The sequence below is a fragment of the Sceloporus occidentalis genome, unplaced genomic scaffold (genome assembly GCF_023333645.1).
Source record: "Sceloporus occidentalis isolate IW3139 unplaced genomic scaffold, rSceOcc1.0.p SCAF_57, whole genome shotgun sequence".
Taxonomy (NCBI): domain Eukaryota; kingdom Metazoa; phylum Chordata; class Lepidosauria; order Squamata; family Phrynosomatidae; genus Sceloporus; species Sceloporus occidentalis.
This window is the reverse complement of record NW_028317037.1, coordinates 1,579,281-1,605,764: the sequence shown is the minus strand read 5'-3', so window position 1 is coordinate 1,605,764 and position 26,484 is coordinate 1,579,281. Positions and strand designations below refer to the sequence as shown.

Below are 26,484 nucleotides of genomic sequence, written 5' to 3'. Positions count from 1 at the left end.
TTGAACTAGATGGTCCTTCTTATTTGTTTAAAGTCTTTGATTCTATAATTCTAAAGTGGAATCATAGTGTCATGATAATGTAGAATGAAAGGGCCCTCAGTCTTCATAGTAAGGGCAATGAATTCAGCTTCCTTACCCACAGAGGCCACATTCTCGTAATTCTCCATCATCACATCATTGTACATAAGTCTCTGCTTCTTCGTCAGCAGTTTCTATTCCTCCTCAGTGAAATATACCGCCACATCTGCAAAGGTCACCTGCAATAGAAAATAGCCCTCATCCAGAGAATGACTAATAAAAGGGGAGGGAGAAGCACATGATGAATCCCAAAAATTATTTGATCACCTCAGAATTTAGTCCAGGAAATAAACTTTAAAGTCTGTTAGCAAGAAAAAAGCTACTGCCTTTCAGGTCCAGTTTGTCTCAAATTCTTTCAATGTAATATACAATATAATTTAGGCAATGGCTGGGATATTGAGGATGGATTAGAATACTGACTATCTCAACACGTATAGTACCTTTAGCCTCCAAAGATTATAGTGCATTTAGCCATTTGTTGCCAAATTTCAGAGGCGAATGTCATTTTTAAAAAAGCAGTTCTGGGGAGCACTGTGGGCTTGAGGGCCATGGGGCCACCCCAAATTTAGATCCAGAGACATTCTCCCATATCCCCCAACATTTCACAGATGGAAAAAACAAGATACATGTGGACAAGCAACAGCAGTTGTTTATGAAGAAGGTCACACAAGTGGGAAAGGGCACAACAGTTTGTTTTTGCCTCAGACTCCTAGCAAGGGCAAGTCCCTGCCCCCTTCTTTCTTCTCCAACCCCCACTTTTGAGTTGATGGGCTGCAAACTCCTTGGCAATCATTATGCAGACATTGAAATGAGCTGAAGAATTGGGAAAGTGGGAAGAGAAGAGAGAAACCAGGACATTTTAAAAGCCCTCGAAATATTGGGATGACAGAGGATTAACCAGGACTGTCTCTGCCAAACTCGGACAGTACTTTATTTGCTTCCTTTCATAAATTGGCCCAGCAGTGACCCAGATGAAGCTAATAGAATAGTGACTCACCAAAGAGTTGTTGTACCTCGGCAGCCTCCTTCTCTTGGAGCCCAACTCCCTCCGGTTGGCCTCTGTGTTGGCCATCAGGTGGGCAGGGGTCCTGGTGGTCCTGCACTTGGGTCACTTCCAGAAAGAGAGGCCCCAAAGCCGTGTTCAAGGAGGCCGAGATTAAGGTCCTGAGAAAAGGGCCCAGGGTTAGGATTGGCTTGGCAAGAAACCCTGCAGCACTCAAAGAGACAGAGAACAGCATCCTGCTGGTGACACACACAGATGACATGTGCCTCCGTTGGGCCAATGAAGAGGTGGACATTTGCTTCCTAGCCCAATTCCACATGGAGCAACACTGGAGCATAGAGGGTTCTGCTGGGTCAGGCTTTCTGGCCTAGTGGCCTCCCATTCTCCCATTGGCCAAAGCAGTTGCCCTCCATCCCCCAGGGAGTTCCCCGGTCAAACAGGGCAGGAAAGGAGCTCTCTCTTCTCTGGTTGCCCCCCTTCCATGGGATCCAGCCCTCCTCCCAGGATCGGGGTGGGGGGGCACCAGAGGATTGAGCTGATGGGAAGGGAACAACCAATTCCCAGGATTCCATAGGATGGAAACAGGAGAGTTAACACACTTTAGAACTGGATTATTTTTGCAGTGCAGATACAGCCTGAGTCGGTTGTAAAAGGGAAGAAGCACCCATGTCTTGTTTTTACCTTCCTAATAATGGTTTTCCTTTAATAAGTAGTTTGTTTTAGTCTCTAATACTTATTCTTCCTGTTGTTGTTTGTTTCTATGTTTGTTTGTTTCATTCTCGGTAATATGAGTTATTCTGGTCTGTCTCCTTCCTTCTTCCCTGAAAATCTATTAATAAGGAAACTGGGGAGACTTTTAAAACCTCCCAAAGGAGCCACTTTTGGCCTTTTTTGGGGGACTAGCCTCCTCTTAGGAGCCAAAGCCCAATGTTTGTGACGAAGAAGAATAAGGCTAGTATTAAGACTATCCTCCCATTTCTCATCCCTTTTAAAACCCATGTTCCCCAGAAGGAGCAGAGCTGTGTAATAAGAAAACCCTCTCAGAAAAGAGACACAAAAGACACACAAAGAGACACACTTCCTTCCTTTTGGCCCAAGGAGCCTGGCCTCCTTCTCTCTCTGGAGCCTCAGGAGAGAAAGAGAAGCCTCTGTTCAACTCAGGCCTCAGAGAAGGTTCTGGAACATTATTCCCAACAGTCACAAGCAGCACAAAATGGCCTCCAGAACACAAAATGGCTGCTGGGACACAAAATGGCCACCTCTGCCTCAGCGCTTGGCAGTTGGAGGCCTTCAGGGATCCCTGAATGGACGATGAAAGGGCCCCCAGGTTGGAATTGACCCCAAGCAGGATTTCCAAACCTTAGCAACACCTAAAATGCCAAACCAAAAGTACATTCCCAGAGTTCCATAACACTGAGCCATGGCAATTGCAGTGGTGCAAAACAAGAATGCCCAGGAGGGGTGGTATTAATGATGATTAAGGTGCAATGGCAGCTCCATGCCTCCCCCACCGCAGGCCTGATAATATCATCATCACCATCACCACCACCATTGCTACAGCGTGAGAGCCACCATTAATAGCATTAAAAACCCACTTTGGGAGTCACACTCTCCCACCTTCAGAGAGAGTAGCCCATGACTGGAAGGCCTGCTGGGCCTCCTTCCTCCCCTCTGTTGTGGCAGTGGCCAAAGCAAAGCAGCAGTAGTAGACCCAGCCAGGTCCAGCCAGACCTCAGCACAGCAGTGAAGCCTACCACTTCCAGGCCTTGTCCCTCTGCTGCCGCTCCACTCTCCTATCTCTCCCCTTCCTTCCTCCTTGTATCTGTCCCCTTCTCCTTCCTTCCTTCCTTCCTTCCTTCCTTCCTGTCTCTCTCTGTCCCCTTCTCACTCTCTGCTCCTCTCCAGTGTTGCCAACAAGCCTCGGAGATAATTCCCGGAAATGTTTGTCCAAAACCCGCTGAATCCCCCCAGATCACATGGAATATTCAGTCACAATTCCTGGAAAATTCCCATAATGTTAAAATGGCAGATGTTTTGCAAATAAACGTAAACATAATTGAATAAAAATAATTGTAACTTATTTCAACTCTCAAAATCACCACTGAACCAAACAAAGAATGTTTCAGTCCTTTTAAGATATTTATTTTGACATGAAGGGGGTCTAGGGAGCTTTGTGCCAAATAGAAATGTGTTCGGATGCAACCACACTGCAGAAATAAATCCAGTTTGACACCCTTTTAATTGCCCTGGCTCAGTGCTAGGGAATCCTGGGAATTCTAGTTTTCGGAGACATTTAACCTTCACTCTCAGCAAACTCTGGTGTGACAACAAACTACAATTCCCAGGATTTCATAACACTGGGCCATGGCAGTAAAAACGGTATGAAACTGGATTGTCTCTGGAGTGAAGATGCAGCCTGAGTTAGGTCCAAGACACACTGCATAAATAATCCAGTTCAAGACCACTTTAGGTGCCCTGGCTCAGTGCTATGGAATCCTGGGAATTGTCTCTGGAGTCTGGAGTGAAGATGCAGCCTGAGTTGGGCCCAAGACACACTGCAGAAATAATCCAGTTTGAGACTGCTTTAACTGCCCTGGCTCAGTGCTAGGGAACCCTGGGAATTGTAGTTTTGTGAGACATTGAGCCTTCTCTATCAGAAAGAGCTCTGGTGCCACAACAAACTACAATTCCCAGGATTCCCTAGTACTGAGCCAGGAGAGTTAAAGCGGTCACAAACTGGATTATTTCTGCAGTGTTTTGGACCTTCGTTATTAAAAATGCTCAAGGTCCAATCCATACTGCAGAAATAATCCAGTTTGAGACCACTTTAACTGCCCTGGCTCAGTGCTAGGGAACCCTGGGAATTGTAGTTTTGTGAGAAAGAGCTCTGGTGCCACAATGAACTACAATTCCCATGCATCTGAGGAAATACGCTTAAGTCTAGGAAAGCTCATGCTGCCAACTTTTCTTTCAGTGAGTTTCAAAGGTGCTACAAGATCTATCTCTCTATCATCATCATCACCATTATTATTATCATTATTAAATCCAAATGCAGCTGAAGAAGTGGACTTAAACTGGCAACACTGATATCCTGTAGACTCATTCTCTGGGGCTGTGATCTGGAAGCGTGGAGGCAATTCCCTTGTCAAACCAGGGAATCCTGGGAATTGTAGTTTGTTGTGACATGTTGAGACACTGCTTTTACCGGCTGCCAGGGCTCCATGCATGAAATCCTGGGCTTGGTGGTTTGTTCTGCCCAGAATCCCATCATCGCAGGGAGCCTTGCAGTTAGAAGCAGTGCCAAACTGGATTATTTCTGCAGTATGGATGGCAATGGAAAAGAGAACGAAAAAGAGAGCCACAAAACAAAATTCTTGGAAGACAGGGCAGGGATGCCAACTGACCAGGTGCTCTTCCCATGCTCAGAGGCATATTTAATCACTAACACACACATACACACACTCTCTTCTCAGGGACATCACATTCACATGATCACACAGCAGCCACTTTGCTTTCCCCTGGAGCCTGAATGCCTGGGGGGGGGGCAATCACTGTCCTCTCTCTGATTGGCTGAAAACTGTTAGTGTGATTCCTCCAAACGGTTAGTTTGCTCTTGCTCTTGGCTGAAAACTGTTATACTCCAGCAGTCTGGAGCTGAAAGGGCCAAAGTCACGGAAAAGGCACTGAATTAGAGCCAGGCGCGAAAATCACACGAAAAGCTCTGAAAAGTCCCCGTTTTCGCGTGAAAGTCGCGAAATTGGCAACACTGCACCTCTCTCTCTCTCTTCCGCACACAGAGCTAAATAGAGAGGCAGAAGCTCCTCCCCTTCTTCAGTCTGGCCAATGGGGCAGAGGAGCTGGAAGACCCCACCCCCTGCCCCACCCTCACAGGCTCCTCCTGCAGTTAATATGGAAGAAGGCAGGAGGGACTGAGGGACCCTGGAGCCCCAGCCACAGGGACACTGGCCAAAGGCTCACATTCCCAGAGCCTAAGACCCATGAAATGGCAGCCCTATGCAGGGCAGGACCCCCCTCTTTCTGGCCCTGTGGATGCTGGGAGATCCAGTCCAGGGAATACACTGTGAATCCCATTGGCAAGAGAACAGGCTATACTGCCTTTCAGATCCACTTTGCCCCAAATCCTTTATGAGGCCAGAAATCCCTTTGTTAGGAAGCGAATACCGGATATCTCCCAAGGCCCCTCCCTCCAGGACCTCCTTCCACTCTTCCCCTCAGTCTCTCTCTCTCTCCCCTGAAGGCCTCAAACTGCCAACTGCCAAGCGCTGAGGAAGAAGCAGCCATTTTGTGTTTTGGCAGACATTTTGTGCTCCTTGTGATTGTGGGGAATAATGTTCCAGAACCTTCTCTGAGGCCTCAATTGAACAGAGGCTTCTCTTTCTCTCCTGAGGCTCCAGGGTCAGAAGGAGGCCAGGCTCCTTGGGCCAAAAGGAAGGAAGTGTGTCTCTTTGTGTGTCTTTTGTGTCTCTTTTCTGAGAGAGTTTTCGTATTACACAGCTCTGCTCCTTCTGGGGAACATGGGTTTTAAAAGGGATCAGAAATGGGAGGATAGTTTTAATACAAGCCTTATTATTATTCTTTACAAACATCTGTCTTTGGCCACTAAGAGGAGGATTGTTCCCCAGACAAAGCCAAAAGTACCTCCTTTGGGAGGTTTTAAAAGTCTCCTCAGTTTTCTCATTAAGAGATTTTTATGCATGAAGGAAGTTGACAAACCAGACCATCTCATATTACCAAGAATGAAAGAAACAAAAGACAAAAATAAAAAATAAAATAAGGATTAGATAGAAAAACAAAGTGCTTATTTTTTGAAACGTAAAACCATTCATAAGAGGGTAAAGCCAGACTTGGTTTCTTGTACCCTTTTACAACCAACTCAGGCTGTATCTGCACATAACTGACCCCCATTGCATCCCAGTCTGCCAAATTCCCATTCGCTTCAATATAAAAAACAAGAGCTGGACATTGACCTTCCCAAGGTCTCTTTTCCTCCAGTTTCTTCCTCGAAAGAGGAACTGAGGGTTGTTTCTCCCTCTCTTCCTTCCTTTGGAGGCCATCTTGGTTCTTTGCACACCTGCAGAAAGTACAAATGAAGGTGTTTTACATGTGCCTTACACACTTATGCAGAGTTCCATGGACCACCAAAAATAGAATTCAGTGGCTCTCAGAGCAAATCAACCCTCAACCTTTCCTAGAAAATAAAATAAACCAACGGGGATATAAATGATTAACCCTATGATTGTTACTATTATTAGTCCCTTGCCTCCAAAACCTCAGAAAGAGAGAGAGAGAGTCTTGTGAATCTCAAAGGCTGACAGAATCCACAGGGATTTACCTTCCAGAAAATGGGGCCAGGATTGCAGTCCAAAGGTTGGTCCCAGCCTTCATCATCCCAAAGAAGTCAATGGGAGGAGGGCTGGTAGGACTCATGTCTCTCATTGATTTCAATGTGCCTCTTTTTCCTTTTTTTTATTCCGATCATCCATATAAATTCATGGTTTACAGATAATCAAACAACGATATCAACAAAAAACCATTAATAACAACCATAGTAAATACTATATTTAAATGTCTATAGATCTATATTCTTACGTTTCTTTCTGGTTTGTCATGAACTTTCTGAAACTGATATTATTACACTCTTGTAATGATAAGCATTTTCCCCTATTTGACTTCTATTCAATCTATTCCACCTCTAATAGTTGAATCCTCATCTCATCTAGAAATAGTACAAAATGTAATAGCTTGCGTATGAAAGAGAAACTGTCAATTGGTCTATTTTAAGCATGGCTAAAAAATAAAAATAAACATATCAGCACTAAAAAATAAAATATATTTATCAAAGCAGGAACAAGGGAAATAAAAATGCTGGTTTCTTTTTCTTCTGGTCTTACAGTGAGGAAATACCTTCCATTCCCAAAGCTTCAATCCTTTGAGGACGCCTTTAGTTGTGACACAAAATGGAGAAAGCCTTGGTGCCTTGTAAAGCCTAAAAGAGGCAGATAGAAAATCTTTAATGCTCTTGAATGAACGCTCTTAAGTAAGATAGGTTTCCAAGGTTGTTTTACGAATGTATCTTGAATACAGGTATTATATGAAATATAATTCATACATCCTCTCTTTCTCTCTCTCTTCACACATAGACATGAATGGATAGATAGATAATAGACAGACAGACAGACAGACAGACAGAGGGCATCCCCCAAAATGTTTACCCACAGAGCAGGTTATTTTCTTATACAAATAAGAGTTTTTCCCACAGAACCCAATGCACTTCAAGAAGGAAAGGCAGAGCAGAAGGGGATATTTTCCATTAGGTTTTTAAGGCTGTGCTTCTTGGGCTTTGCTTCCAGCCCCCAAGGCTGCCTCCCTACAGAAGACCCTCCAGCCCCTCATCATTGACTCCAAAATGGGGGACCTTCCCCCTCATTCATCATTCTCACATAGGAACCAAATATGGAGGTCCCACATTGGCACCTTGAGGCCCCCACCTTCCCTTCCCTGCCAAGGAAACCCAGGAGCCCTTCTTCTTCCTAACCATCCGACAGTCAAACCCACCAGCCTTCTAGAACCCTATTAAGAATCCAAGCCAACCGCCAGCCTCTCCCAGAATTCCATGGTCTCCCCTCCCAGCAGAACCCCCCCCCCCCCCGAAACCCGGAGATGGAGCAATGGGTGCAAACCCTACAAAAGAGATCCTTCCCCAAGTTTTCCCCCTTTCCCCTTCTTCCCATTTCATGTCCCTTCCAGGTCTATCTGCTTCCACTTTCCAGAGGGAGAGCTGAGGTGGTTTAATACTGTTTTAATTTCTACGTTTGTACATTTCAATTCTATTTTAATAAATTTGTAAAATATGCTGTGTATCCCTATATGGGGGGAAAGCATTATATTTTTATTATTATTATTATTATTAGTAGTAGTAGTAGTAGTAGTCTCTTGCTTCCAAGTGTGAAAACTCAAAGACGAACAGAGGTCCAAAAGACACTGCAGAAATAATCTACTTTGGGACTGCTTTAATAGCCTTGGCTCAATGCTAGGGAATTCTTGGGAGTGTAGTTTTCTGAGACATTCAGCCTTCTCTGTTAGAGAGATCGAGTACCACAACAATTCCCAGGATTCCCTAACACTGAACAAAGGCAATTAAAGCGTTCCCAAACTGGATTATTTCTGCAGTGTCTTTTGGACCTCTGTTAGTCTTCCAGCTTTCATAAAGATCTGTGGTTTTGAAGGGAAGACAATCATCATCATCATCATCATCATCATCATCATCATCATCATCATCATTTCTGCAGTGTGGTTTGAACCAGAGTTCACTGGGATCTAACTTCCAGAAAATGGGTTCAGGATTGCAGTCCTAGGGTTTGTACCAGCCTTTATCATCCCAAGGAAGTCAATGGGAGGAGGGCTGGTAGACTCATGTCTCTCATTGATTTCAGTGGATCCATTTCTTTTCTTTTTTATTCCAATAATCTATATTAAATCATATTGTACAGATAATTAAACAGGAATAATAAAAACAACCCAAAAACAACAACAATAGTAAATGTAAATTTTAATTGTCTATAGATCTATATTCTAACATTTCCTCCTGGTTTGTTGTTAACTTTCTAAAAATTTAATAAATTGTTATGATTATATTGTTGTGACTCCATTAAAAACATTTTTCCACATTTGAGTTCTATCCAGTCCACATCTAATAGCTGGAAATTATCTAATCTAGAAATGGTACAATATATAATAATTTTCCTAAACACAAGTTGAGAGGTTTGTGTATCAAAGAGAAACTTTTCAATGGGTCTCTTTAAAGCATGGCTAAGGGGGGAAATATCAAACCAGGAGCAATGGAAATGAAAATGCTGATTCCTTTTTCTTCCTGTCTTAGAGTAAGGAAATACCTTCCGTTTCTGAACCCTGAATCCTTTGAGGACACCTTTTGTTGGTCCACGAAATGCTTTGGACGGAGGGAGCGGTGAATGCCTCAAAACGCCTAAAGGTGGAAGAGAGAAAACCTTTAATCAGAGGTAGGCAACCTTTTTGAGCCGGGGGCCGGGTTGCTGTCCCTCAGACAATTGGGGGGCCAAAGCCAAAAAATAAATAAGTAAATAATTTTTTTAAAAATTAAATGAATAAATAAACCAGGACAAATGTAGGACAAAAATTTCAAATGGAAGACACTTTTTTAAAAAATGGAGGACATGCAAAAAATTTGCTGATTTTTTAAAAAATGTTAATATAAATGCATGTTTCAGAGACTTCTATAGACAATTGCCCCTCTTGCCCGCCACTTGCCCCCCCTTGCCCGCCTCCTCATGATAGGCCAAAGGCCCCACACCCTCACGCAAGAGGCCAAAGGCTCTGGCGGCAATCGGTGGCAGGACCGGGCTGGGGCCAGTCCTAAGGCCTTGTTGGGCCGCATCCGGCCCGCAGGCCGCAGGTTGCCCACCCCTGCCTTTAATGCTCTGTAATAGATGTTCTCAGTTAACGTAGGTTTAAAAGTTGTTTTAAAATGTGTCTTGAAAACAGATAATATATAAAATATAATTCATGCATGTTGCTCTCTCTATCTTCACGCAGAGACATGGATAGATAGATAGATAATAATAATAATAATAATAATAAGTTTTATTTATAGACCGCTATTCCGCAATGATCATAGCGGTGTACAGTAAAAAATGAATACAAAACAAATATAAGGTGACAGTTAAAGGAGGGAGAAGTCTCAACCTTCAGGCAGTCCCTGATGTTGCTGGGTCTGCCTGATCGCTCCCTCTGAGGCCGAGATGACAGTTAAAGAGGGAGGAGCCTCTTCCTTCAGGCAGTCCTCGATGTTGCTGGGTCTGCCTGATGGCTCCCTCTGAGGCCGAGATGACAGTTGAAGAGGGAGGGGCCTCTTCCTTCAGGCAGTCCAAGATGTTGCTGGTCTGCCTGATCGCTCCCTCTGAGGCCGAGATGACAGTTGAGGAGGGAGGGGCCTCTTCCTTCAGGCAGTCCAAGATGTTGCTGGGTCTGCCTGATGGCTCCCTCTGAGGCCGAGATGACAGTTGAGGAGCGAGGGGCCTCTTCCTTCAGGCAGTCCCTGATGTTGCTGGGTCTGCCTGATGGCTCCCTCTGAGGCCGAGATGACAGTTGAGGAGGGAGGGGCCTCTTCCTTCAGGCAGTCCCTGATGTTGCTGGGTCTGCCTGATGGCTCCCTCTGAGGCCGAGATGACAGTTGAGGAGGGAGGGGCCTCTTCCTTCAGGCAGTCCAAGATGTTGCTGGGTCTGCCTGATGGCTCCCTCTGAGGCCGAGATGACAGTTGAGGAGGGAGGGGCCTCTTCCTTCAGGCAGTCCAAGATGTTGCTGGGTCTGCCTGATGGCTCCCTCTGAGGCCGAGATGACAGTTGAGGAGGGAGGGGCCTCTTCCTTCAGGCAGTCCCTGATGTTGCTGGGTCTGCCTGATGGCTCCCTCTGAGGCCAAGATGACAGTTGAGGAGGGAGGGGCCTCTTCCTTCAGGCAGTCCAAGATGTTGCTGGGTCTGCCTGATGGCTCCCTCTGAGGCCGAGATGACAGTTGAGGAGGGAGGGGCCTCTTCCTTCAGGCAGTCCCTGATGATGATAGATAGATAGATAGATAGATAGATAGATAGATAGAGGGCACCTCCCCCCTGAAATGTATACCAACTGGGCAGCTTTTTTCTCTTAAAAGTCAGAGATTTTGCCACAGAACCCAATGAACTTTGAAAATGAAGGAAAGACAAAAGGGGCAGAGAAGTGTTTTGTGGAACTGGAAGGGAAGCTTTTTTGTGAGGTTTTTAAGGCTGTGCTTCTTTGGCGCAGGGAGGGCAGCCCCAAGGCCTCCCAGAAAACCTTCCTTTCGGACGGGGCCTGTACCTCTGAGGAAACCCTCCCCATGGCACTGGTTCTCCCATACAAGTGCATTGGGAGCCCAGCCACAATCCCACAACCCCCATTTGGACAATATTGGAATATTTTGGGATTCCAGATCAGGGAGATGGGACCTGTTCCTCTTCCTGAAATTGCAAACCCCTGAATTCCCTCAAATGGAGCCATGGCAACCAAAGGGGTATTGATCTGAGAGAGCCCTGCATCATGGATCTGCTCAAATCCCAAATATTGCCCTCTCAGCAAAGCCTGGAGAAATTAACCTTTAAGGACCAGAGTGCCTCAAAGGATGACTTTTCCAGTCTCTCCTGAGAGACCCTCCTGGCCCCAGAGCAGCCCCAAAGGAAGGGGTCCCATTGAATTGGGGGGGGGGGGGGCATGTCTTTCTGAGTCGGTGGGTTTGGAGCAAGAGGAAGAGGACTGCGTTCCAGGAACCTCTTCCTGACCTCACAAGGCAGCTCTTACCATCTGCCCAAAACTACTCTTGAACATGCAAAGATCAGGCAAGGAATGGCTTTGCTCTTCGCAAAAAAGATGGGAAAACAATGGGCCCTTGGTATCTGCTGGGATTTTGTTTGGATAGCAAAATCTGTGGGTGCTCAAGTCCCATTATATAAAATGGATGACCCTGGGCAAGTCACACTCTCTCAGCCTCAGAGAAAGACTAATTGTCAGGTGGAAGCCACACAACACACACACATCTACATAATAGAAATGCCATTTGTTCTGGGCCATGAAACCCACTGTGGGGAAACCTTTGTCAACAGACACTCTCTCAGCCTCAGAGGAAGACAAAGGGCAAAGTGGAAGGCAAACCTGAAGGCAAGGAAAACCTGGGAACAGGGTCACTAGACATGAGTTAAAGGCACGCAGCACACCCCCAACCTGCAAGGCACACTCTCTCAGCCTCAGAGGATGGCAATGGCAATCCCCCCTCTGACAAAACTGACCAAGAAACTCTTGTGACAGCGTTGCCTTAGGGTCTCCAAAAAGGAACTGAAGACACAAAACACTTTCCCCCCAAAATCTGGGAGGAGGAGGAGAAAGAGGAGGAAGGCTTATAGGTTTGGAGCGGCAGAAGAGAAGGTCCTCTGGGTAACTGCAGAGAGCCAAGTTTTTACTGGCTGCAGTAAGTTTTTACTAGAGGACCTCAATGTGTGGGGCAGATTATATGGGAGAAGGAGATCCCATAAGTAAGCTGGACCCAAGCCATGAAGGGCTTTAAAGGTTATAACCAAGATGTCGTATTGTCCCCGGAAATTAATGGGCAGCCATTATAGGTGTGATATGGGCACCTCTAGATATTCCATTGACCACTCTGGCTGCCATATTTTGGATTAGTTGAAGTGTCTGAACTAAGTGCAAGGGTAGCCCTATGTAGAGCTCATTGCAGAAGTCAAGACATGAGGTTACCAGTGCATGCATCATAGTTTCCATGTCCTCAGGTTCCAGGAAGAGGCGTAGTTGGCGTATCAACCAAAGCTGATAACAGACACTCCTTGCTGTTGCATCTATCTGAGCTGACATTTGGAGACACAGATTCAGGAACACCCCCAAATTGCAAACATAGTCCTTTAGGGGAAGTGCGACCGCTTCCAGGACCGGTTGGCAAACCTCCATACCTGGATTAGGACCTCCAACAATCAGCACCTCCGTTTTACCTGGATTCAGTTTCAGTCTGTTTTTCCTCATCCAGCCCATTACTGCCCCAAGACATTCATTCAGAGGGGAGATGCCTCCCTTAGTTGACACTGAGATATCTCTGGGTGTCATGAGGATACTGATAGCACCTGCCCCATGCCTCTGGATGATCTCTCACAGCGGTTTCATGTAGATGTTAAACAGCATTGAAAGAAAGCATTCTTGAAGTTGTGTATAGATGGTACCTCACACCATACAACTTGCACGCCTTACTAAGAGCCCCACCTCGTGCTGTTGGAGAGGATGCACTAATAGAGGTATCTTCCTGCACAGATTCAAATTGATCCAGTATGATCTCATTCACAGAGTCACTGGACACCTGACCTATGGCCTCTGCAATAATGCTGGCATCCAAGTCAGGTCTTATCATTTAAAGCAGGGGTCCTCCAACTCTGGCCTCCAGATGTTTTGGACTTCAGCTCCCAGAATCTCAGATCATTGGCCAAGCTGTCAGGGAGGGCATTATGAGGTAGGAAGGAAATTTGCATGTGGATGGTGATTGGCTGAGGGACAAAGAGGAAGGAGGAGCCTTTGTGGGCTCTGGAGGTCTATTCAGATTGACTGTAGAGTACTGAGGTAGGAAGGAAATTTGCATGTGGATGGTGATTGGCTGAGGGACAAAGAGGAAGGAGGAGCCTTTGTGGGGCTCTGGAAGTCTATTCAGAATGACAGTAGACTGCTGAGGTAGGAAGGGAATTTGCATGTGGATGGTGATTGGCTGAGGCTTCTGGGAGATGAAGTCCAAAACACCTGGAGGGCTGGAGTTTGAGGACTCCTGATTTAAAGCATCACAGTGAGCTGTGATAGCTCTTACAATGGGTCCTGGGGGGTGAGTACATTAGTCTGGTCCAAGATACCCCCACCTCGCTTCAATAGTCCCATTATGCTTCTCTTCCCTTGGCCCTTTCCTTCCTTCCTTCCTTCCTTCCTTCCTTCCTTCCTTCCTTCCTTCCTTCTCTTCCTTCCACCTCCAGCCAGGCAGAGAGTTGAGCCAAGCCAGAAGCAACCCTTTCTCTCCTCCAATTCCTCCAGGGGTCAAGGAAGCCAGCAGAGGCAAGGCAGCAGTGAGAGGGGCATGGCCAGGACTGTAGATTCCCCCGAGGCCAGAGGACACCAGCCAGGAGACAGCCTTCTCCCTTAACATCCCTGGCTCCCAGTGGCAGGGACGCAGTGGTGAATGGTGGGTGAGGCTGTGGGTGCCACTTTAAAGGGTCCCTTCAGTCTGCCCTGGGAACAACCCTCACCTGTCCGAAGACAGACGATGCCAACTGGATGGTACTTTTTTCATTTTGTATTTTTATTTCATATGTTCTTGGACAGATGTGTGGTGGGACACTTGGAGGGAGATGGGCATGGGCAAGGAGAATATCACTCAGATGGTGAATTGGGGGGGGGAGATATTGACTGTGGAGCGGCTATACAAGATGTACATGGTGTGCTAACAGGGTGAAATGTCGTTACAGCGGAAGGAGAGATTGATGTTTGATATCTATCTCCCCTTCCATTCATGCTGCTATCCCAAAGGAGCTGGAGAGCATACCAAACCAGCCACAGAACCTTTCCCTGCTCTTCTGCAATGCCAGGTCAGTCAAAAATACAACGCAGATAGTCCATGATCTCCTACTGGATGACCTGGCTTGTTTCACGGAGACCTGGCTGGGTGATGATAGCTCAGCCACCTGGGATCGGGCCTTACCAGCCGGGTTCTCCCTCAGTGAGCAGGTAAAGGGAGTGACTTTGGTCCATAAAGACAATCTTGCCTTGAGCAGGATACCTATCCGTATGATCGACCACATCAAATGTATTTACCTAAGCTTAAAGACTAGGGAAAGTCTGGGGATGCTGTTGGTTTAATGTCCACCCCGTTGCTTAACATAAATACTCTCTAGAAAAGATAAGAATTAACACAAACCAGGGAAAGAGTGACATTCCTGGAGGAAGAAAATAAAAAATGGGAAAAGAGATAGAGAGATTAACAAAAGAACAAACTGAAGATACAGCAGAAAGAATTAAATTAGAGCAAAGATTTAGGGAGAGATGTCTTAGAATAAGAGGTCTTCCTGAACAGAAGGACGAAGATCTATATAAAAGGATAATACCAGCCTTGGCTGAATTTATGGACCTAGATAATGAACCTTTTCTCCTTGAGGTGGACAAGATGTTTAGAGTAAGCTCCTGGGTCACAAAACAGGAGAGACTGCCCAGAGATATTGTGATTTATTTTGTTAGGAGTCAAATTAAAGAAGCAATTCTACAACAACACTTTCATACAAGATTCAAAACTGAAGAAAATGAAATTTTATTGTTGAAAGATATCTCTGGGAAACTGTTAAGGAAGAGGAAGGAATATGGACCACTGACTAAGGTTTTGCGCAGCCATGGAATCTAGCACAAAAGGGAACGAACTCAGGCCCTATCTTTATAATTCAAGCAAAAAAGAAACGAAATCAACTCGGTTCAAAAAGAAAGAAATGTTCTACATGAGAATGAAAAAGAACTTAATAAAGGGGACAGTCAGAAAGAAGAAAGAAACAACCTCAGAAAAGGAGAAGAGGATAAGGAGGAAGAGAGCTTAGAAGAAGAAACAGAAGAAGGAGAATTGCTTAGGAAACCAGATCCAAACACAAGAGAGGATGATATAGATGGAGAACATGACGATGAAATGGGAAAAGACGGACATCCTATCATCAAATGTCAAAGGAATCAACAGCCCAAAAAAACCAAGGTAAACTTTTCCATTATTGAGGGAAACAGAAACTTGATGTAATTTGCCTTCAGGAAACCTATATGAAGAAAGAGGATATGAGTGCTGAAAAATGCCAAATTGGGGAAAGAATACATAACAGCCTCAAAAAAGAGGGAAAAAGTGATATATGTAAAGGATAAATGAGAATCTAAAGAGGTATTCTCAGACCCCAATGGATACTTGGTTGGTGTAGAAGTTACTTTACAAGACCAAAGGATCCTAATGGTGGGAGTTTATGTACCCTTAGAAAATAAAGGCCTGTTTTTTGAAAAATAGAAAAAACAAATGCCAGACCGTATGTGCGATAGGACCTTAATGATGTGAGATTGGAAAGAGGTGATAGACCCCCAGATAGATAGAAAAGCAGACAACAAAATATACTTAAAGCAAGGGAAACTGTCAAAATCTTTCTTTGACTAAAAGAAGCCTTCGCATTAGAAGATACTGGAGAATCAAGTATGGTCTAAGGATTTACGTTCTTTTCAAACACCCATCAATCCTGTTTGAGAATATATATGTTCTTTACTTCCCCCGACTATTTGCACAATGGTGGAAGCAGAAGAAACCCTGCCAAAAATCCTATTGGATCACAACTCAATTTTATTGTCTTTGAAGAATAAACCTAAGGAACTGATATGGAGACTAGATGAGACTTTGTTAAAAGACGGAAAAAGTCTAGATGAAGCAAAAACAAACCCACTTAAATCCTTCTGTGAAGAAAATCTGAATGGGGAAGTCAGCCCAGAGATCGTCTGGGACAAGGAAAGCATTAATGAGGGGTTTCTCTTTGAAACAGTCTTACGAAAGGAAACAAAAATAGAGAAAAGAATTGGAAAGAACTACGGGAAAAGTTAAAGGATAAGGAACAATTACTTAAAGAAAACCTGTAAAACAAAATGATTCAACAACAGATTCAAAACATTCAAAAGGAAATATCCAGATGGCTAATAGAAGACCAGGAGAAAAAATTAAGATACATCAAACAGAAACACTTAGAGAATGCTAATAAACCTGGCAAATGGTTAGTATGGAAACTGAAAAAGGAAAAGGAGATACGAATCTTTTCAAGGGTTAAAGAAGGGGACAAGATTTATTCCAACCAAAACATATGAAAGAATGTTTATATAAATATTTCACAAATCTATACAAAGAAGAATATATTTCCCAGGAGAGGATACAAGAATTTTTTGACAGACAAGATGTAGTAAAGATTGATGAAGAAGAGAGAATTGAACTTAATAAACCAATAACGGCTCCTGAGGTTCTAGAATCAATCAGTAAAACCAAGGCATCCAAAGCTCCAGGGACGGATGGCCTAAGTGCAATGTATTACAAGAGCTTACAGAAAGAGCTAATTAAACCCCTAGTAGAAATCATGGATAGACTCTCACAAAGAAGAATGACTGACTCTTGGAAGATAGATGATATTGAACTGATTCCTAAAGAAAGTAAGGAGGTGCTGGAGGTGAAACATTTCAGACCTATTTCTCTCCTTAACAACGATTATAAAATCTTTGCAATGGTCTTAGCAGAAAGATTTTTAAAAACCCTACAAAATATCATAAACAAAGACCAAAGGGGCTTCCTCCCAAAAAGGCACCTTAGAAACAACACGAGGAATTTAATAGATATTATAGACTTCTATGAGAAGAAAACAGATTAAAAAGCAGCTATGATTTTTCTTGAGGCCGAAAAGGCGTTCGATGAAGTTAATTGGAAACCTTAAGAAAAATGGTTCTAGGAGATAGCTTTATAAGCTGGATAGATGCAATCTATAGAAAACAAACAGCGAGAGTTATTATTAATGGGGGGAAAGCGAAGGCGTTACCTGTAATGAGAGATACCTCTCTCACCTTTGTTATTTATGGCCCCTTTAGAGACTCTGAGTCCTAGCATTAAAGAAGATAAGAAGACCAAAGGCCTGGAAATAAAACAGGAAGAGTACAATCTTAAACTATACGCAGACGATGTGATGATATACTTATCTGACCCAATAGAAAGTGTTAATCCCCTGCTTTATAAATTAAAGGAATATGGACAACATTCAAGTTTCCGGATTAAAAGGGATAAGACAAACATTTTACCAATGGATTTAACAAAAGAACGATCAGGAAAATCCACAAGAGGTGACTGGCTTTAAAGTAGAAAAAAGGTCAAATATCTAGGTGTTGACTTCACCTCTAAAAACCGAGACCTCTTTAAAAACAGCTACAAGAAAATATGGGGTGATATCAACCAAGATCCCAATAGATGGGCTAAACTCAACCTATCCCTCTTGGGAAGGATCAGGGCAGTTAAAATGAATGTACCGCCTAAATTACTATTTTCATTTCAGACTATACCTATCCTTCTTAATGACAAACCATTTTTAGAACGGCAGAAGGACCTGCAATAATCCATCCGGGAAGGGAAAAAACCTAGAATCAGATTTAAATCTCTAATAGATGATGTAACGATTCACAATCCTCTCTTCTATTTTGACCCGACACCTCTTTGGGTGTTTGAAGGACAGTCGTGTGGATGGATTTTAAAACACAGACCGAGCGGCTGATTACACAAGAATATAAGTTTATTTTTAAAATAGAATAGGCAAAGGTATCTGTGACATGGAGTTGTTGGCTGGTTTTAATGCTATAATAATAATAATAATAATAATAATAACAACAACAACTACGCCACGCAGGCTATATTATCACTCAAGAACTTTTGTAAGCCAAAGCCCTCTTCCTGAGACTGAGTCTCTCTTCTCCAGACTCTCCAGAACTAATCCTGTCCCTCTCTGGACAAAGCAGTTCCTTAAGTAACCATCCCTCAGGAACTATGGGAACCCAGTCCTCTCTTGGACTCTACTGTTCCCATCCTCTCTATAACTATCTCCCACTGAACTCCCGCTTCATCCCTCAGGATTGCAAACCCTAACTGACTCCACCCAACTGCCAAGCGGAAGCTTCAAACTCCTCAGCCAGCACCTGATTGGCTTAGAGTCTATGTCTTCTGATTGGCTGGTTTGTAAGTCAGTCCGTCACACGCCTCCCCCCTTTAATAGGTTCATTGAGACACAGAGCCAAACGGTTCTATGGTCCAAGGAACTCCCAGTTATCAATTATACTTACCCATTATATATAACATTATACACACATCAGGTTAGACATGTGATATATTTCATATACTTGTTTTATCAATAACCATTTCCAACTTAAATATCTTGGTATTTTCCTGTATGTTCCCCTTTTAAACATATGTCTAATATCAGTTCTACCTGTTATAACAACTTACCATCATTTTCTTATAAGTTTAGCATATTATATCCATATCCCTTATCACTTGTTGGGTTTTAATATTTTAATAACACTTAAATAACCTTTTTTCCCAACTTTAGATCTTTATATGTTCCATTTAAATGTTTTTATGAAACATATTTAATCTTTTAACCCTTTTCTCTTATTGATGGAGCATCATCTCCAACTACTTTGCCCCGTTCCCAGTATGGTTTTGAAAACATTTCATCTTCCATTATACTAAAGGCAAACTACAATATATTGGTTTTCCAGTCTATCAACTCAATTATATCCTTGTCCTTTTTAGGAGTCTTCTCTGGATCAGTCCTTGTAACTGACCACGTGTTTCTTTTTACCGGCTGTGGACTTAACACCTCATCTAGTAAAAAGTCTTTGCTTCCTCCTGTTTCACTGGACCACATTCCTTGAGTGCGCTGAGCAATCTTTACATCTTCTTCTGTAGACCAGAAAGTGTCCCTTATCAAAATCATCCCGTTCTCTAGATAGTTCATCACAATCTTTGGTCTTTTTCCCTCTGTTGAATCTCCTTTTCCAGTTGGCTGATGGCTTTTGGGGTCCCACCAACGCTTGTCTGTCATCTGGTCGCCACCAATATGTTTGACAGCGAAGTTTATAGACGTGAACATGTTCTGCATATACACAGCTATTCTTTCAACTTTTACTTTAAGATTCTTCCAGTCTCTGTGAACTAAACCATTTTCTTGGGTTATATCACCCATTTGCCAAACTACATATTTTTCAACACTGTCCCATTTAATATATAGCTTCCAGAACCCTGAACTCTTTATTAGAACCTACAAAAGCCTGTTGTGATGCTTTTAATAACTACTTCGCAGACAAAATCTCTCAGATGAGAGCCGATTTCAATGCCAGCCTTACGACGGAGGCGACAGGAGAGGTATCCAGAGCCTCTGCTTATACTGTTATTCTGGATCAATTTGAGTCATTAGTACAGAGGATGTGGAAAAGCTGCTTGGGAGTATGAAAAAGAGGACTTGCTCTCTCGATCCTTCCCCGTCTTGGCTGGCCGTCCATGGGGAGATACCATCAAGATGCTGCTAAAAAACATAACTAAATCATCTTTGAGGGAAGGCTGTCTTCCATCTTGCCTCAAAGAGGCATTGGTTAAACCATTTCTAAAAAGCCTTCCCTTGATCCCCTGGACAGAAACAATTACAGGCCAGTTTGGATCTTACCATTCTTAGGCAAGGTAATGGAGAGGGCAGTCGCCATTCAACTCCAAGCAGTCTTGAAAGAAATGGATTTTTCTACATCCATTTCAAACTGGATTTAGGACGGGTTATGGAGTTGAGACGGCCATGGTCACCTTAGTTGGTGATCTCCGTTTGAGCATCGACAGCTCTTTGAAAAGAGGAAGTGTGACCCTGCTGGTGCTACTGAAGGCCTCTCAGCGGCCTTCAATACCATTGACCACAGTATCCTTCTGGAACATATGGGAGAGTTGGGAATTGGGGCACTGCTTTCCAGTGGTTCAGGTCCTACATCTCAGGCAGATTCCTGTCACTTGGGGACAGTTCTTCATCCAAGAGGGAGCTCAAGTCGGGCATCCCTCAAAGCGTGATTCTGTCCCCAATGCTATTCAACATTTACATGAAGCTGCTGGGTGAGATCATTCGGAGACATGAGGCGGGGAGCAGGGAGACCTTGAAACAGTAGTACATGCGCTGCTCACCTCTTGGATCGACTTCTGTAACACACTCTACATGGGGCTACCCTTGTCCCAAGTTCAGAAACTTCAACTGGAACAGAATATGGCAGCCAGGTTGGTTATGGGCTCTTCTAGATCTGCCCACATTACACCGGTTCTTAAATCCCTCCACTGGCTGCCCATTAGTTTCTGGACAAGATACAAGGTGTTGGTTCACTCTGGAACGACCTCCGGATGAGATCCGTCCTATTAACACCTTGGAAGCCTTTAGGAAGGCTATTAAGACGGACCTCTTTCCAGACTAGATGAGATCTATTGACTTGCCTCCCCCTCCCCCTGACCCTTACCCTTGGCATTGTTAGTGTGATGGAAATTGCTATTGATGTATATCGTTCCTGCCCTCCCACCTCTCCTTCAGAAAACGACCCATTTCTTGCCCGAAAAGCTTTTTTACTGTATTGTGTTATGAAAGTTTTAAATTTTCTTGCTGTTTAATAGGATTTTTAAGGGTTAATTAATGTTTTTATAATTGGGAGAAGGGTTGGGGGTTTGGAATTTTAATTGTATTTCTTAAATTGTATGTTATTTTATTATTGTAATCCTCTTTGATTCCACTGAGGAAAAAGTAGAATAATAATAATAATAATAATAACAACTTCTCTTCAAGGGAGTCAAAAGCCATTTCAGTATGCTCCCAGAACTGGGGAGGAATGTTTCTGGGGCTGTGGGACTCTCTGTTGGTCCTTCTCTGCAGGGTTGTTGTGAAGGAAAAGATAAGTATGTGAGGGAGGGTGCCCAATCTGGATCCTGTGGACCTCTAAGCCTACTTCGCAGGTTGACAGGGGATTGCCAGAGTTTTGAGGTCCCTCCGTCTCCCTCCTCTTGGCTTTGGCCAAGAGGATTTTGGCTCTTCTCTCCCCCCAGAGCCCCCTCCCCCAGGACTCCAGAGAAAACTCGCCCCCAAGAAAAATGCCATTGAATCCTATCCTGTGCGATGCTTTATATTTGGCACAAAACTCTTCCCCAAATGAGGCATCAGAAGAGAGGGTCTCTCCTCAGCCCCACTTTCCACGAGAGAGGGGGCCACTCAAAGACCTTTTTACCTTTGGATCCCCCTCCCCTCCATGGCCATGCCTCTCTCCAAGAGTCCCACCGGCCTTCATTTATCATAACAACTCCCCTAGTACCCGGGACCCAAGGAATCCCCCAAGGAGGGGGCAGGGAAGGAAAGAGGGAGAGGAGGCCTTGCAGGACCCCTGCCTTTCTTTGGGGGGAGAAGAGGGGCTTCTCCCCTCCAGCCATTCCTCTGAATGAACAAGGGCTCTCCCCACTTCCCTCCCTCCCTCAGAACAGACTGTGAGGGCAGCAATGGCTTCTGGGGCTGAGACTGTGCAGGCGCATATAGTCCCAAAGGCCCGTCCTCAGCATGCACAAGGATTGCCAGGTCCTAGATGCTGCTGCTTATTCCGCTGGCGGCCTTTGTGGGAAAGAAGGTATGCGCCGGGGTTCAGTGGCCTCCCCTTCCTTCCCTCCTTTCTTCCTTTGAGGAGACCGCAATGGAGGCCAAGGTGCAGTGCTGGACTCAGGAGGGAAAGGCAGGAAAGGAAGGCTCTGCTTTGGAAATATAGCTCTCTCTGTGTATCCTGTATGTTTGTGTCTGTGTGTCTGTGCTGTTCTTATGGCTGGGAATGGAGATGAGAACTGAGGAGAGAAGAAAGGGTCAGTTTTGGGCAAATTCAGAACTTCTGTGCATCAAAGTCCAGTGTGTTGAAACAGTAAAGAACTTTATTGAGTACACATAGAAATTCAGTGATTAAGCCAGAACTGCCCACTCCAATCCAAACAATACATTAAAACCCCTAAAACCTAAAATATCACCCTCTTCCAAACCTAGCCCCACCTCCAATTCCCACAGTCTATGCCCCACAGGTAACAAGGCCCCCTTTTGCCATTCCCACAAACTAGCCCTTTCTGTTAATACCTGCCCCCAACTTTCTTAAGCCAAAATCCCACACATTGCAAAAGCTATAATTCCCATAACTATTCTAACCAGTTGCAACAAATCCCAACCTCCCATCTACCTAACCTATACCACAACCCACAATCCCCAGCCAAATTGAAAACCCAAAGCAATTATCTATACTATTGGCAATTAAAACCTAAACTTAAAAAAATCCAACTTGAAAACATAGAGATATATTGACAGACAAATTTTACAAATAAGATCACAAGGGCCTTTTCTTTGCACTGCTGGATTGAAAATATATTTTTGTTTTCGTTATTGACAAATATAATGTTAGGATTTGTGTGGCTTCTCTCCTCTGTGGACTCTCTGATGTTTCACTAGGACTGGCCTCTGAGAAAAATATTTCCCACAATGCTGGCATTTGTATGGTGTCTCTCCTGTGTGGACTCTCTGATGTCTCATTAGGCTTGACTTCTGAGGAAAACATTTCCCACAATGGTGGCATTTGTATGGCTTCTCTCCTGTGTGGACTCTCTGATGTACCATTAGGATTGATTTCCGAGAAAAACATTTCCCACAACGCTGGCATTTGTATGGCTTCTCTCCTGTGTGGACTCTCTGATGTGACACTACGTGTGACTTGCAAGAAAAACATTTCCCACAATGCTGGCATTTGTATGGCTTCTCTCCTGTGTGGACTCTCTGATGTTTCACTAGGTCTGACTTTGAAGAAAAACATTTACCACAATGCTGGCATTTGTATGGCTTCTCTCCTGTGTGGACTCTCTGATGTTTCACTAGGTCAGACTTCCAAGAAAAACCTTTACCACAATGCTGGCATTTGTATGGTTTCTCTCCTGTGTGGACTCTCTGATGTATCATTAGGATTGATTTCCGAGAAAAACATTTCCCACAACGCTGGCATTTGTATGGCTTCTCTCCTGTGTGGACTCTCTGATGTTTCACTAGGTCAGACTTCCAAGAAAAACATTTACTACAATGCTGGCATTTGTATGGCTTCTCTCCAGTGTGGAATCTGTGATGCATCACTAGGCTTGATTTGCAAGAAAAACCTTTCCCACAATGCTGGCATTTGTATGGCTTCTGCCTGGTGTGGACCCTCTGATGCATGACTAGGATTGACTTGTAAGCAAAATGTTTCCCACAATGCTGGCATTTATGTGACCTCTTTCCTGTGTGGACTCTCTCATGACTCAAATGTTTTTCTGTAAAGAACGACAATTACAGATGAGACTGAAAATCAGACTTAACAGAGGAGGGTGTTACCGCATGATTTAGCCCTCATTAACCCCTCCTTCTTAGAGATTAAATTAATAAAGTTGCTGTGAGTAACCTAATCATGACCCTGATGCTTATGCCCCTAAATCCATTGAACAGTTGCATTCTTGCTCATAGGAGCTAGCAATGAAGAGACCGTATGGGGACTGCCTTGAGGGAATCAGTAGAAGAAGATAGTCAAAGGACTGTTGAAAAAAAATATTCAATTAAACATGTGCAAAAATACTTTGATTGACAGGTGGCATCATATCCTGTGAGACGGCCACTGAATGCTGAGTCAGAGCCCAAGGCATGATGCAAGCTAACTGCAGAGGATGCGTCATGCTGTTTGGCACCAGGAGAGGACTCACAACCAATACAGTATGCAGCTCACATGAGGATTGGAGTGGATTGGATCGGAGTTGTGTGTACAAGGGATGGTGAAGTTGATGGAAGTCGGAGAGGAGAGCTTGCAAATATTTGTATTATTTTGCAACTCAAGATAGAGAAGCTCCAAGGATTTCGATGAAATCGACTGTGTTTGTGACTTATTTTTAAGTGTGAAAAGTGGTCATTGCATTGCCAATGCCTATATCTGGATATTTGCTTCCGTACTCTGCTATGATATTTTTGAGATGTATTTGGGTGCATCACCCTCAGATTGTAGCGTACATTGGCTTGTGAACGCGATCAAAATTCAGAGCCAACAAGAATCTGAGAGGCGGTGAGCTAATCCCTTTTGTCTGATGTATTTGCATCAAACACCCTTTGCATTCAATTCGTTTCACACTATTCTTCCCCCACAAAGGAAATATTCTAAAGTGATATAAACCTTTCTGAACTCACAGTTTCTGCTCCCAAGCAGAAACCAATTTCAGTATAAATATCAGTCCCGACTTGCTGTTCTTTGGTATCAGTCCAGTTACAGATAGACACTCTGTTTGTTTTCATGCCTAAACACCTCAATGCACTCACCAACCCCAATTGTCATGGGAACTACTGATCTCTCCTTATTTCAAATCCTCAACAATTGGTATAAAGATCTGGATAGATAACGTATCATCATTATCAAAGCCTTACATCTATTCACCACACCCACCTTTGTTACCTAGTTCTTGCGTGTGTGCGTGAACACTTATATGTATGTGTCTGTGTGTTTTGCTTTCCCCCTAAATAAAACACAAAAACCTATTTCAAATCCCACTGAAGATCTGTTTGATTCAGGAACTGCTATAGATTGGCTGAGTCCAGAGGTCACTATTGCCCCAGTAAAACTATTTCTTTCTATTGAGCTAAGTACCAAACTCCCCTAAAAGCATAGCACTTGCGTCCCACAACATTCCAGAATTGGCAGTTTAGGATTGGATATTTAGAAACCTTACAAAGTGGAGACAATAGTGCCTCACTAAAACTAGAAATTCCAAGATTCCGCAGGAAGTTGTTAGGACAATTAAATTACGTGTGAAAGGGAACTAGGAATCGTAGTACTGCACAAGTTGAACATGTGTCAACAGTGTGATGCAGCAGCTAAAAAGGCCAATGTGATCCTAGGCTGTATCAATAGGAGTATAGTGTCAAGATCAAGGGAAGTAATAGTGCCACTCTATTCTGTTTTGATCAGGGCTCACTTGCAATAATCCTGTGTCCAGTTCTGGGCACCACAATTCAAACAAATGTTGAGAAGCTGGAGCATGTCCAGAGGAAGGAAATCAAAATGGTGAATGGTCTGGAAACCATGCTCTCTGAGGAATGACTTAGGAAGCTAGGTATGTTTAGCTTGGAGAAGAGAAGGTTAAGAGTGGATATGACAGCCCTGTTCAAATATTTGAAGAGATGTCATATTCAGGATGGAACAGGCTTGCTTTCTGCTGCTCCAGAGAAAAGGACATGGAACAATGGATGCAAGCCACAGGGACAAGAGATTCCACTTAAACTTTAGGAAGAACTTCCTGACAGTAAGAGCTCTTCAACAGTGGAATATACTCCTTCAGAGTTTGGTGGAGTCTCTTTCTTTGGAGGTTTTTAAACCGAGGCTGGATAGCCATCTCTTGGGGATGCTTTGAATGTCTGTTCCTGCATGGCAGAAGATTGAACCGGATGGTCCTTGTGGTCTATTTCAACTCTTTGATTCTATCATTTGAAAGTGGAATCATAGCGCTCTGACAGTGAATTATGAAAGGGCCCTCAGTCTTCACAGGAAGGGCAATGGATTCAGGTTCCTTACCCACAGAGGCCACATTCTCATAATTCTCCATCATCACAGCACTGTACAACAGTTTCTGCTTTTTTGTCAACAGTTTCCATTCCTCCTCAGTGAAATATATCGCCACATCCGCAAAGGTCACCTGCAACAGAAAATAGCCCTCATCCAGAAAATGACTAAACAAAAGGGGAGGAAAGTACATGGTGCATTGCAAATATTATTTCAACACTGCAGAAATCAGTCCAGGAAATAAACTTTAAATTCTGCAAGCCAGAAAAAGCTACAGCCTTTGAGATCCAGTTTGTCTCGAATTCTTTCAATATAATATAAAATATGATAAACAATATAAATTAGGCCATTTCTGGAATATTATTGATTGGACACAATAGAACTAACCATCTTGGATGAGTACCACGCAGAGGAAGATGCTAGGGTGGAAGAGGTCACTTGCCAAACAGAGGAGGCAGACAGCTGGAGGAATGTCACAAAGAGAAGTAAGCCAAGAAGGAATTGTTCAGGGAGCTTGCAGCTAGAGAATCGATTCGAAGCTCTTTCCCTTATCAAGGAGGATGAAGAAGAGCAGCATGGACAGACTTCAGGGATGGAGCAGGGGAGCCTGAGAGTCCCACCCGAGGGAACA

The 26,484-nt window shown here is 43.9% G+C and overlaps 2 protein-coding genes across 2 annotated transcripts in view; both read right to left on the bottom strand.

Annotated features, from left to right (window-relative positions):
* The window catches only part of LOC149287677 (uncharacterized), a 29,428-nt gene extending 5,934 nt beyond the window's left edge, over nt 1-23,494 (bottom strand). Inside the window, exon 1 of the mRNA XM_089492514.1 lies at nt 22,748-23,494. Coding sequence (XP_089348640.1) covers nt 22,748-23,494 — 747 coding nt within the window. The remainder of the gene's footprint in view (nt 1-22,747) is intronic.
* Nucleotides 1-26,484, bottom strand: part of LOC149287671 (uncharacterized) — a 432,704-nt gene that overhangs the window by 24,477 nt on the left and 381,743 nt on the right. The gene's annotated exons all lie outside the window — the stretch shown is intronic.